Genomic DNA, 13999 nt, shown 5'->3' on the forward strand with positions numbered 1-13999 from the left:
CTGTGTTTATTACAGGAAGAACTAAACTTCATTTATCCAACTCCAGAATAGTGCAGTGAATGTTTCTGCTTTTCTGTTTCCAGCTTGGATAATGCCAGCAATAGTGTTAACAAGGGGTTATGTTATGCTGGCTTATGTTAAACCAGATCACCCCCTAACATGTGCAGAGCCATTCATCTGTGTCACCAAAACCCAAGAGGACATCTGACATGGGCTCTGAAACAGAAACAGTGATCACTTACAAATCAAACATGGCACGCTCTAAACTGATTGTGCACGGTAATCTTTTCTAGAAAGGACAACTAATTGAACATGATAAAGTGTAAAGTTAATTAACACCCTTAAATTTGTTGATTACTTTCACGGGATTATATTGTTCGTTGAGTAGCAGCTTTCTGTCCCAGCTGTCGCCTTTTTCAGTGAATGTCGCTGGTAAACAATAGAGACACCATAACAAGTCGTAAATGGTCCCTGTGACAGCAGCCCCTTGTGAGGCTGCATCTGTAGAAAATGATTAGAACAATTGCATTTTAAAGACGGCTCACATTGCAGCCCGAGTCCCATTGGCCCTCTTCTTGATCTCGTCTGATGGCAGACTGGTTAAAACATTTAAGTTCTTTTGAGTAAATTAAGTGATTTACTACATTTTGCTATATATCAATGAGAATGCTTTGGTGGCAGGATTTTTACAGTATTGAAGACAAATCTAACTCGATTGTACTCTTTAGATTGCCATCTCTCCCTTCTCTGGTTTTTGAAGATTTCTTTCTAATAGCCATTGGATTGAAAATGACCTTCTTATTTGTGACTTATAAATGGTTATTCTAAGTTGTCTATGCTTGCATAATAGTTTTTTTATTATGAGCTGAACTCTTGGTTCAGCGTCTCATTAAGGCTAAATTCCATATTTCAGTTCTTTGCTGCTGGTAGGCCAAAGACTTTAACATGTTCAAATTGAGTAGATTTACTTTGTGTTATATTTGAATTTTTTGTAACACCAGGGTAGAAACTGTGTTCAGTATCTTTCCAATGTACTCTTTCATTTGAGTTTCAAATTTAAGTATGGCAAGTGTTTTTATATCACCATTTTCGGATGGAGCAACTAAGATTGAGAGGTGTTGTAAGTGGTCCAAGTGGTGTGACTCTCACTCCAGGTCACTTAACGCAGATCACATGTTCATTTTTCAAGTCTTCATGATAGTATCTCCATACATGTATACTTATGTGCATGCATATTTATTCAGCAATAAGTGAGAATGCCATTATCACATGTGGAGAATCATGTTATTCCAAAGTGAAAACATTGTGTTATTTAATAAGTTAGAAAACATTGTCTTAGTATTCTTGGTCATTTTATTAATCATTGATTTCTTTTCTGCTTACCTCCTAAAAAGCCAGGGATCATTTATCAGACACATGCTGGATGCTAAGATTCAAACAGCTCATGCCCATAATAATCTTATCAAGACCCCAGAAAAATCATTGATTAGTATCAGTGCTTTATCAGAGATATCACTAGGAATGTCACAATAATAGAAAAAGGAGGTCATGGTCATTCATTCCTTCTCAGAGTTAACCTGAGATGAATCTTTGTTTCAATATTTATTTCATTATTTATTTATTTGGCTGCACCAGATCTTAGTTACAGCACGTGTTCCCTGACAAGGGATCGAACCCAGGCCCCCAGCATTGGGAGTGCAGAGTCTTTGCCAGCAAACCATCAAAGAAGTCCCCTGAGTCTAGAAAGATAAGCAGGAGTTAGACAAAGAAGAAAGAGAAGGGAATTTCTTAAGAAGGAACGCCCAGGAGAGGCATGGATGCATGAAAAGCCATTGCACATGGCAGCCACTGAAAGGGTTTCCAGTATGCATTGCGTAGTGCATTTTGTTGCAGGGATAGGTGAGGAAACCAGAAAAGTGGTTAGAGTTCATTAAAAAGAAAAAAATTCAGAAACTAGTTACGGAGAAAGAAGAGAAAGAGAAAGTTATTGCTTCCTGTAACTAAAGAAAAGGGGGAAGATACAGTGAATTATGAAGTTCTCTTTTTTGCAGAAACATAAACATTTAAGTACTTCAGAAAAAACAGCTTTTCCTTAATGGAAAAAGAAACTGACACTATATAGAAATAGTAAGGAATAGTTATTAATGTCTCTAGCTGCTGGTTATATTCATGTTGATGCATGACTTGAGACTTAAGCCCGTTTTGGTTCTTCTGTCCAAAATGCCAAAGATTAGAATAAACAAATATTAGATGAGGTTATTAATATTGACTTATGTTACAGGTACAAGACTAAGATTAGCCAGTAAAGGATATAAAGAAGGAACTGAATTTTAGCTCAGTTTACCTTGAAAAAATTATCACTACTATTTTGTAAAAATATGAAGAACACTTTCCATTACTTTATTTCCTGTCTCCTGCATAAAGTTCCAAATGATAATATTTTAAGCATGTAACTTAGTTCAAGGAAAAGTTCTATTTTCCTTGAGACTGCTTTATTCCTCTTCCAAATAGGATTTGCCAAAAAGAAAAAAAAACAAAAGCCCTGATATCTATATTTGAAATTCATTGTGAAATCTTACAGTTTCATTTTGGTATTTGTTCTTAATTCTCATTTTCAGTTTTCTGATTGTTTCATTCTACTAAGCAAGCTCAAATCTGTTGTGAAGAGAGGTAGGGTATTATGTGCATTTAGATAACAGGCAGAACTCACTGTCTGTGTATAAAACAAACAAAATTACATGCTCAAGTTACTTGAAACTGCTCTGAACACAATTTACAAATGGGTTCAGAATACTTGTATTCTTATCAAAGTTTTCATAAGCCTACCCACAGTTGACAGCAAGACCATTACTCTCTGAGATCAATTTCTTATTTGATTTTCACTCTTTCTCTCTCTGAGAATCAGTGTTTTTTTGATGATGGAGGTTAAAAAATAGAAGGAAAGGGGGAATTGCTGTTTGATGGTGATTGTCTTCATCCATCTGACACGTGGTATGTGATGCTACCTTTTGGCATTTACTTCTGAGTATGTGTCTCTTTTTCCTAATTATTTGTTAGACTTTTTGAGAGCAAAGACTATGTTTTATGCCTATCATGACCTTACATTTTGGACTTTCTGGAACAGTTGTGTTTCAGATATTCTCCTGATACCAAAAAAGAGGTCCCAGTTTTTCATTTAGAAAATATGCTTACTCCTTGAATCTTTGTACCTAGCACCAAGATCTATCAAGCTGTTAGAAGGACTGATAGATACATCCTGCTGATATTTTCTTCTTTGAACTTCTTGCATTTGTGTGTATACCTCTCCTGTAGCTTGCATCTAACAGTCTTTTATTATTTATATTTGCATTTGTCTTACCTCTTCTCCTGTCTCCATCCACATGTACCCCCACACTGCCACAAACACTGGCTGTCAAACTCCTTGGATGCAAGGACTGTGTCTTTGCCATTCTTGGTTGAGAACTACTGAGGAATGGATTTCGGATGGTCACATTTTTTTATGTCAACTATAAGTAGGAGTGGAAGGAAGGAAAGAGGGAAGGTAGTTTAGATAACGGAGGCTCCCTGTGATGCCTTTTTTTAAAGGAGAGGGGTGATTTAGGGACTTGGATTAAAGTGCTTCTCCACTGTAAGGTTGTTGAAATCAAACTGCTACCAAGAAAAGTGATAGATATCTATCACTTTAAAAGCAGAGTAGTCAGCCACCCATTTTGAATGGTTTGGGCATTTGCCTTTTCATTTGTCTGTACCAGTGCATTCGGTTTTTCTGATCCTAGGGTCATAGGAGAGAAACACAAATGACATCATCACAGGAAAGTGTTAGATAAACCATCAAAGGCAACAACAAGTCTTTAGGCTTGTCAGATTTAATTACTGTAGTTACATGAAAAAATTCATTTTTTAACTTTTCTCTGTTCTGAAACTTTTTATATATTATTGGCATAAAATGAAACCTGCTTCAGTTTTGTGTGTTAGTATGATGGATGTGGGAAAGTGTATGTGTATGAACTGGAGAATCGAAAATTACAGAATTTCAAAAGCTTAAAAGTAACTCAGTGATAATCTTGTCTAATCATCTCACTTTAAATGTGAGAAAACTTGTAGAATGACAAACGCTTTGTGTGTTTCTGGGAGCAGCTCTTGCATGTACTGTAGTCACTAGTTTCCTGGTTCTCCCTTTGCCCCTTTCTCTTTCTGGAACACATAGTGTATTTACTACGCATCTCTTATGTACTGGACACTGGGTATACAGGGTGAATAAGCCAGAGTTGCTGCTCTCCTGGAGCTAATTTTAATGTGGGGAATTCAGATCAGAAACAAATAAATAGAGATGTTAACATAAACAGATGGTAATCAGTGCTGTGAATAAAATGAAGTCTGGAAAGGGGATAGAGAGTGGCCGGGTGCCATTTTAGATGGGTATGTTACAGAGATAGGGAAGGCCTCTCTAAAGAGGTGAATTTTGAGAAAAAACCTGAATGAAATAAAGGAAACAAGTATTAAATACCTAGGAAAAGAACATTCCAGGAAGAAGGACTAGCAAGTGCAAGGCTTTGAGAAGGGGACTCACTTGAGCTGGTTCAGGAGCAACAGGGAGGCCAGGTGCCTGGAAAGCAGTGAGTGCTGAAGAGAATGGTGTGAAGTGAACTAAGAGAGGTAGCCAGGGACCACACCGTGTGCCGCTTTTTAGGACTTCGGATTTTATATTGAGAATGATGGGCCACTTTGGAGGCTTGAGAGGAGGGAGGAACCATGAACTAGATTCATACGACCCTTGAACAACAGAGGCTCTACTTACGTGCAGATTTTTTTCAGTAATAAGTATTTCTGTACTATACGACCCATGATTGGTTGACTCTTTGGATGCAGAAGGCTGGCCATAAATTAGACTCAGATTTTCAACTGCATTGGGGTGGGGGTCAGTGCTCCCCATCTCTGTATTATTCAAGGGTCAGCTATGTTTTAAGAAGGATCCCTCTGACTGTTGTATGGAGAATAGACTTTAGAGACAAGAGCTGAAGCGAGATCAGGTAGGACCTGGCTGTCGCAGTAATTCAGGTGAGAGATAGTGATGACTCAGCCCAGGTTTGGGGATGGTTAGGGAGAGAGGGGGCCGGTTCACAAGTGTATAACTTAACTTCTTGGGATCGGGAACACATGTTACTCATCTGTCACCCTAGGGCTTAGCACAGGGCTTGATTCTTAGTAGGTTAATTTTGTTGAATGAATAAGACCAGACAAATGCAGCTTTCTTGTCACTTTCCAACATTGTGTTGCTTTTGAAAGATTTTACAAGAGGTCTTCACTGTAATCTTAATGTCACTGGCTATGGACTACTTTAGTAGTTCTTAACTTCAACCAGCCTGCTTCCATTATTTATAGAATTGGCTCAAGCCAGCCACTATTTAGCCAGAGAGGCTAAAATTATACTAGAGCAGACAGCTTAGATAACCAAATAGGAAAGGACTCAAGATATTATATAGGTAAAGATAAAACCACTCTATGAAAAAGCTATTAATGTTTTCCTGTTTTATACACAGAACCTCAGAGAAGTGAAGTAATTTGTTTATATTTTGTTTCTAATAACAACATAACCAGCACATCCCCAAACCAGATATTTCATGTCCAGATCCTTTACTGTTTGTACCATGCTCATAAATTAATTTACTGAACAACTATCTGTTGAATGTATCAGGCACCATGATAGATAATGGAGTGCTGACATAAGCATGACTCAAATGCTCCCCTTGTAAGTGGTTTATACTGTCATGGAGGAATCAGGTAAGAAAGTCAAAGGTTTTAATAAGGTGTATAAATGCTGTAATAAAATTAAGCATAGGGCACATTTCAGTTTTGTATATATAATACAATTACTAAAATACAAGGTAAAATAAATACTCCCAGTAGTCTAGCAGCTGCCTAGTTATATATTCCATATTTTCCTATTTTGGGGAGTGGATCTGATTTAAAATGCATGGCAGAGTAGTTAAGTTATTGTTTATTATTCATAGACATAAAAATGTGTACAGTGTCTTCTGAAATCCATGAGACTGTCTTATACAGCTTTAGAGTTCCAGTTGTCTCTATGTTATTTCAAAACTCTAAATGGTTGCATTTATTTTGGGATAACTTCAGTTCAGTCGCTCAGTCATATCTGACTCTGCGACCCCATGGACTGCAACATGCCAGGCTTCCCTGTTCATCACCAACTCCTGGAGCTTGCTCAAACTCATGTCCATCGAGTTGGTAATGCCATCCAACCATCTCATACTCTGTCATCCCCTTCTCTTCCTGCTTTCAATCTTTCCCAGCATCAGCGTCTTTTCCAGAGAGTCAGTTCTTCATGTCAGGTGGCCAAAGTATTGGAGTTTCAGCTTCAGCATCAGTCCTCCCAATGAATATTTAGGACTGATTTCCTTTAGGATTGACTGGTTTGATCTCCTTGCAGTCCAAGGGACTCTCAAGAGTCTTCTCCAACATCACAGTTCAAAAGCATCAATTCTTCGGTGCTCAGCTTTCTTTATAGTCCAACTCTCACATCCATACATGACTACTGGAAAAACCATAACTTTGACTAGATGGACCATGTCTTAATTTTGTCATTGCAATAGGACTAGGCTTGATAGTAACATATGGTTAAAGGAATACATATGGAAAGTTAGAATGTGGTCCCAGGGAATGCCAAAACTTTAGAATTACCCAGTTTAGTCAGACCCTTAACATTGGAATATAGACTATGATGAAGTCGGAAATAATTACATCACATAATGAGAGAAGGGAAGAGTGGAAATACCACAGACTTACAAATTAAAAGATGAATTATTCTTTCTTTTGTGGTATTCTCTTAAGTAACTTATTTCTTCTTTTTGAAATATGTGTTTGAACAAGTGAGAAAGTACACCTGTCAAAAGATTAACCAGCTGAGAACCATTGTCAGCATTAATTTTCCTTTAATAAATGACTCTCTGAAGCTATTTAGCAGCCTGTAATCTAGATACAAAGCTGTTGACCTATGATGGATAGTGCTGGGTTTGTTTGTAAGCTTTGACTTAAATCGTCTGCTTAATTTCTCCTGGTCAGATCAACAGGATTTGGAGTAAGGGTGGTTATGTGGTTTGAATTAAAATAGCCATAGAAATTGAGCAAAATGATTGTAAAACATTAATGATCCACCATCTTGGTGAAGTAAATTAGAAACTAACAAAATGACAGTCACTTAAACTTCACCATTATCAGAATGTTTAAATGACACAGATAAGCTAATTAAAAGCATTTGTTCTAATTGGGTTTTTGTACATAATCAGTTCCATAGTGTGTCTGAAAATATTGTGAAATAATGTAATTTAACCATATGTAAGCATCTCAGACTTTCATAGCATGTGGGCACTTCCTCTTCCAAGATTGTTTGGCTAACATAATGCTGACTTCTCTTCCTTTTAATAATTAGTTAAAAATAGCATGAACTGTAAAATAGAAAGGCTATCAGTTTGTGAAATGTTCACAATTAGAATGAAATAAAGATCCTCATTTGGCTTTTTATGTATAAAACCTGTATTTCATTGAATAAATTAAATTTAAAAGTAGGCCATTACTTGTAGCTGTCTATTCTAATAGCCAGGTTTGATACATAGCACAAATAGTTACAGTTTCTTTATTCCTAGCTATACTATAAATAAGTTGTAAAGACAAAAATTGTACTAATATAGTTCTTTCACATACTGCCCTGGTTTTGAACAGCAAAACCTAACCTGAAAATTATGAATTAAGATTTTTCTAATGCTAAAAGCGATAAATAATACTCTTGGTTTTATTTTATAGTTAATAATAATATGGATGAGTGAAGCTCCCCGCTACTTCCTTTTTAAGACAAGTGTCAGTTCAGTTCAGTTCAGTCGCTCAGTAGTGTCTGACTCTTTGTGACCCCATGAACCACAGCACATCAGGCCTCCCTGTCCATCACCAACTCCCGGAGTCCACCCAAATCCATGTCCATTGAGTCGGTGATGCCATCCAACCATCTCATCCTCTGTCGTCCCCTTCTCCTCCTGCCCTCTATCTTTCCCAGCATCAGGGTCTTTTCCATTGAGTCAGCTCTTCGCATCAGGTGGCCAAAGTATTGGAGTGTCAGCTTCAACATCGGTCCTTCCAATGAACACCCAGGACTGATCTCCTTTAGGATGGACTGGTTGGATCTCCTTGCAGTCCAAGGGACTCTCAAGAGTCTAGGCCATATTTTCTGTGCTGAAGTAGAAATTGCTTCTCCAGTCATTTCCATTAGTGAGCACACTTCAGACCTTTGAGAGGCTGAGGAGTGGCCACACCATTGATAAAGTTTATTTCTTCTTCCCGTCATATCACCAGGAATGAACTGCCCAAAAGGTGTATAGGCCTACCTTGTTATATTGCTCTTTACAAATATTGGGTTTTTCCATTATACACAGAATGGGTACACAGCAAGGTCCTACTGTCTGGCACAGGGAACTATGTTAAATATCCTGTGATAAGCTGTAAAGAAAAAGAATATATGTATGTATAACTGAGTCACTTTACAGCAGAAATTAACAAGACATTGTGAATCAACTGTACTTCAATAATAAATAAATTAAATATTTATTTAACAGAAAGAACCAACATGGTGGTAACCTTGATGTGTCAGGTGATACTTAGCATTTTTAACAATAAAGTATTTTTAAATTGTGTATGCATTGTTTTTATAGACATAATGCTATTGCCCATGTAGTAGAGTACAGAACAGTGTAAATATAACTTTTATATACATTGGAAAATCTAAATATTCATGTGACTCTCACCTGATTACAATATTCACATTACGGGGGTGACCTGGAACTGAACCCACAGAATCTTCAAGGTATGCATGCTTATATAGCAGGAGGAAAAAGAAAAACCAAGTAATAGCTAGAAAGTGCACATCAGAATAATCAGTCTAACTAAGCAATTGTTTTCTTTACCTTAAAAAAGAATCTTTCCATCTGAAATGCCTGCTTGTTTATGGGAGAAAAAGACAAGTCCCTCTCTTTGTCAATCTCATCTGTAGTGTGCAGAGAGGGAGTGAGTGAGCCAGAGACCCCAAATCCAAACCTGGGCAGCTGACCCATGGCTGTTCCCAGGGCACAGATACTGGTCAGGGTACAGGTCATCTTTTTCACACACTATTACTGAATAGGTTTTTCAGGAGAATAAGAGATGCACGGAAATAATAAAATTCACATTTCAAATTCCCATGGTACTCCATGATCCTGCAAAAAAACTTGAGATGAATTGAGTTCTGTGTGTTGCCTTTGGCTTATGAGTAACCTTCTTAATACTTGACAATTAAAATAGTCCAGAAGATATTTATGCCTGACACAAATATAACTTGGAGGCAAGGTGTTTTGATTTGGTTTGGAATTTTCTCTGATTTTATAATCTACTTAAACACTTGAAGAAATGTATCCCTCTGCTTCTATCCCTTTACCCCCAAACATTCAGGTGTGGGAGCCGCTCGGTCGGGGAACCTCACATTTATGGTAGGAGGAGTCGAAGAAGAATTTGCTGCTGCCCAAGAGTTGCTGGGGTGCATGGGCTCCAATGTGGTGTATTGTGGCGCTGTTGGGACAGGGCAGGTAACGTTTTCATATCATTGACACTGATTTGATGATGTAAAATCAACTAATGTTCATTTTTCTTTCCTGACGACAATCTGATTCTGCCTTACTCTGTTCAATATGTGGATTTTTTGTTTGCTCAGATTTTCTTAAATTAATTTAGAAAAATTAGTTTTCCATCATTCCTACTAGAAGTAAGCAGAGATCAGCCAATTAATTTAAAAAGATGCCAAAAGTTCCTTCATTTCAGACTTTGACATGTTTGCCCCAGCGACCACTGAAATTATCCTTAAAATGGCTTCTGTATGAAGTGCTCATGTTGTCTGATTTGCTGTTATCCTCCCTCTAACGTTGTAATTGCTTGCCACAGCTCTCTTCTTAGTACTGTTGGGTAGAAGTAATGTATGCACTTTAACTTTAAAAAAACAAAACACATAATTTTCATTAAGAAATGTGTTATGTTTCTTTTCTAATCAGACAGAGGTGAATGATCACATTGAATCTTGAAATCAAACATGTTGTCCCCCTCCCACCCAACACTCACTCCTCTTCATGCTTTGTTCTGGTCACTAGTCCCTGTTTTTTTTAAATCATATTCAGGACTATTCTATGATCCTAGATACATCTGTTGTCTCCATTCCCTTATCCAGTCAGTCTCCAGTTTCTGATTCTGGCTTCAGTGGCTCTCGTTGTTCTCTCTCTAGTTCATTGCACACATTACCTGGTCTGGTCTTTCATTGTGTCATGCCTTGTTTACTGCTCGCAGGGCCTAGTGGATCTCTGGACACTGGGCTTACCCCTCTACCAACCCTATAACCAGAACCAGTCAAGATGCTTGTGTCCTTGTAGAGTTCCCAGTTCTCACACTTTGTGTAGATCTGGTTTCCTACCATGTCAAACTGGAGGACACTCTATTCTAGCTTCCGTAGCTCTTGACCCAGTCTTAAGCTGTCAAACTTCTTCCCAGTCCTTAAAACCACTGCCCAGGAATCCGTTTGCTTACTGTTCTCAAGAATATCCCATACTCTTATGTATTTACTTTTTCTCCTGGTCTCCTCCTTTCCCTCTCTTACCTATTTCAATCCTGCCTGACCTTGTGAGAGATGGTTTCAGGTTTCACTTCCTCTCTGCTCCTGCCCTCAGTGATCTGGTGTCTGAACTCCTCCTGTCTCTGTCTACAGCTTCTGCCATACAGTTTACCACGTAGTTGTGTTTGCTTGTTCACTGCCCTTTCATTCAGTGTCTTACTACTGTTTCCCCGGTGAGGGTGTCGGCCCCATTCCTGAAGGAACAGTTGTGCCACATCAGTCAGTATTCCCTGTCGTGCCTGCACCCATGGGAGTAACTCGGTCACCTACACTTCACGGTTCTTCCCTGGTGCAAGAGACACCCCCACCCCTACCCCTGTCAGCTCTGGGAGCTTGTGTTAGGCTTGGAGGGAGGTTTGCAGCACCAAATGCCTTTTCCTGTTTGAGAGAATCAACAGTTGAATGCTGTTACTTTTAGAAACATGTAGAATTGGGTGAAGAAATCTTCCTGTGAGTTATAGCTTGAAAATAAATATATTTAATATGTACTCAATTTATTTTCAGGCTGCGAAGATCTGCAACAACTTGCTGTTAGCTATTAGTATGATTGGAACTGCTGAAGCTATGAATCTGGGAATCAGGTTTGTTGAATAGTACATTTTCATATACTAACAATTTTTACGAGCTTTCCGATTTGATTTTCTGATGTTGAAAACAAATGTTCATGAGAGATAAATGAGTTGATCCAGGAACATTTTGAAAATATTGCATTATTGAACTTTAATAGACTTTGCTTATTGGACAACCAATAGGACCCTGGAGAGCATGAATACTCTTTGCCCTAAGCCATAAAATGCATTGTGCTATTTGAAGTTACATTATCCTTTTTACATTGGGAGCTCCATTTCTTCTATTATGTCACAGTGCAAGAAACACTTTTACTATAAAATTTAAACAGTCTTTGGCAGTGTAGGACAAATTTTTATAAAATACAGTTTTAATGTATAGTGAATTCAAGTGTTAGGCTACCATGTGACTGGTTTTATGTATTTATTTAAAATATAGTCCCCAGTATCTACACTAAAAGGACTCTTGGTTATTTATTCTCAGGATAAACTGGATGGCATTCATAAGACTACATAGCATAACTCTTCATTTTAACTTGCCTAGGGTTTTACATTAAGGTTTTACATTATCCTTACTTTACATTAAAAATATATCTTTTCATTGAAATAAAATGGCATTCATACTTTGCTGAAATTGATTTAGGAATTCAGTTTTTCCTACAATGGGGATCATCCTTTAGAATGCTTAAGGTTAATGCCTTAATTTTAGTCTTTAATCTTTTGGGTTAGGAATTCTAAATATGATTAATCACCTAATTAATTTTTTGGGTGTTTTGTATTTCATGAATATGATGTATATTTCTTATTTTAGAAAATGCTTAATGAGAAAGATGTTTTTATTCAGGTGTTTTCTTCACACTTCCCAGAACTGCTTGCCAAATATATTACAAATCAGAGTAGTGTTTCATATCATAGCTTTTGATAAAAGTAATAAAAGAGCCAAAGTACTTGAGATATTTTTTAAAACACAGTAATGGATTCACATTTCCTCTTAATTACCATATCAAGATGCTGTTGTTTTATTGAATTGCCCTTGTCTCAGATGTTAAACTATCTTGACCTATTAAGTTGTCATGTTGTAATTGAGATAAAAGAGGAATTTGCTTTGCATCAGTGCTAATTGGTTTATCAATATCCTGTACCATTTACATTTTAAAATTGAATGTCTGTAAGATGGTAAGGCATATCTGTACAAAGTCTTAATAAAACTGGTAGTATATAGGAAGCTTTTCAGAGTGTTGTGTCTGTAATGTAGCTAGTTTAGGCTATGGGTCACTTATCATAATTGGAAAACTAGTTACTAGTAACTTATTTTCATGTCCATTCTTTAGACTAATTTTATGAAGGAAGAAAATGTAAATTTCTGGAACCAAATTGCATACAAAATTAATTGGTATTGACAACAGGATTAGAGTATTACTATGCATTTTCAGCTTTAGAATTTTATTTTCTGTTTTCTGGATATAAATGAGTATATAATTAAAAAAGTAAAAGCCTAGATTACACTATACCAAAATTTCCCTCTATTTTTGCCAGTTTATTTTATATTCTGCCTCTTACATTAAGCATCACTGGATCAGAATGTTCATTAGGCATCTTATAGCATTCCTCAATGTTTCTCCTAGCAAAACTCTTATTAGGTGATCGTTCTAAAATGAAATTTTTGTACAGTAAGTGCTTATGGAAGTCTAACTCCAAAGGCCAGCTAATAAAGAGTAGTATGAAAATCAGTTGAATCAAATGAATAAAATGTATACATTAGCTATTAGAGTAAGTTTATTATCAAAGAGGAAAAAAAAGTGATAAAATTTCAAACAAGTATTAAGAGCAAAAGCAATAAATCTTTTATCATTGGCCTTGATTCACTATGATAAAAACAATATTTGGAAAATATTAAGCTTTCAATGTTTAATTTTTCCAAAACTGTATATTACTGTTATTGATGTATATGTATATAAATAAAATATTTACATATGTATATACACACACACATATATCTGAATTCAAAGCAGGAATTCATTATTTTTACTTATGTGCTACAATATTAATAATCTGTAAGTTTGTGGTACTCTACATTGTATTAATGAATTGTTTATTTTCACAACATTAGGATTTTATCAGTTTATCTTACAGAGATTCTCAGTGGTTTGAAAGTCCTAAAAATGATTGCTTCGGCTATTGTCTTTTCTCCATGGTTTACAGACATGGTTTAAAATGACAGGATTGTTCTCTAATAGAGTATAGAGAGCGGCCACGATTTATTGAGCTTTGCAAGGTGAAAGAGAAAATTGGCATCAGCAAGCATAAATTCCCAAGTAGTAAATTCCCACAAAGTACTATAGCATCAAAGTGGTTCAGCCACATTTATATTCTGTTCACTCTGAAGTGAAAATTTTCTAGAGCATTAATGTCAACATTTACAAATTGAGTCACTTGTTCCTATGAAGTGATCATTTCTGATTAATTTCATTCTCATAAGGCAGTGTTTTTTTCTGGAACACTGACGTTTCCCTTTTTTAAATAGAAGAATAAAACCTTATAGTTTTAAACTCTTATTGACCCTATATGATCTTTTACAATGAATGTTTATGGATGTCAGTGAAAGTTTAAATGCTATAAAAAAAAGTAAAGCATAAAAAGCATTGGTACACAACATATTTTGAGATTCTTTTTTACTGGACCTTTCTGCCTTCTAATTGGGTTCTATTTAGGACTCAGAGCATAGTTTTACGGTACTAAA

The 13999-nt window shown here is 36.5% G+C and overlaps 1 protein-coding gene across 2 annotated transcripts in view; it reads left to right on the forward strand.

Moving 5' to 3' along the window:
* The window catches only part of HIBADH (3-hydroxyisobutyrate dehydrogenase), a 257836-nt gene that overhangs the window by 81605 nt on the left and 162232 nt on the right, over positions 1–13999 (forward strand). For both annotated transcript variants that reach the window (XM_043463330.1, XM_043463329.1), the window contains exons 5-6: positions 9490–9623; positions 11198–11274. In XM_043463330.1, coding sequence (XP_043319265.1) covers positions 9490–9623; positions 11198–11274 — 211 coding nt within the window. The remainder of the gene's footprint in view (positions 1–9489; positions 9624–11197; positions 11275–13999) is intronic.

The sequence above is a fragment of the Cervus canadensis genome, chromosome 3, assembly GCF_019320065.1.
Source record: "Cervus canadensis isolate Bull #8, Minnesota chromosome 3, ASM1932006v1, whole genome shotgun sequence".
Lineage (NCBI taxonomy): Eukaryota > Metazoa > Chordata > Mammalia > Artiodactyla > Cervidae > Cervus > Cervus canadensis.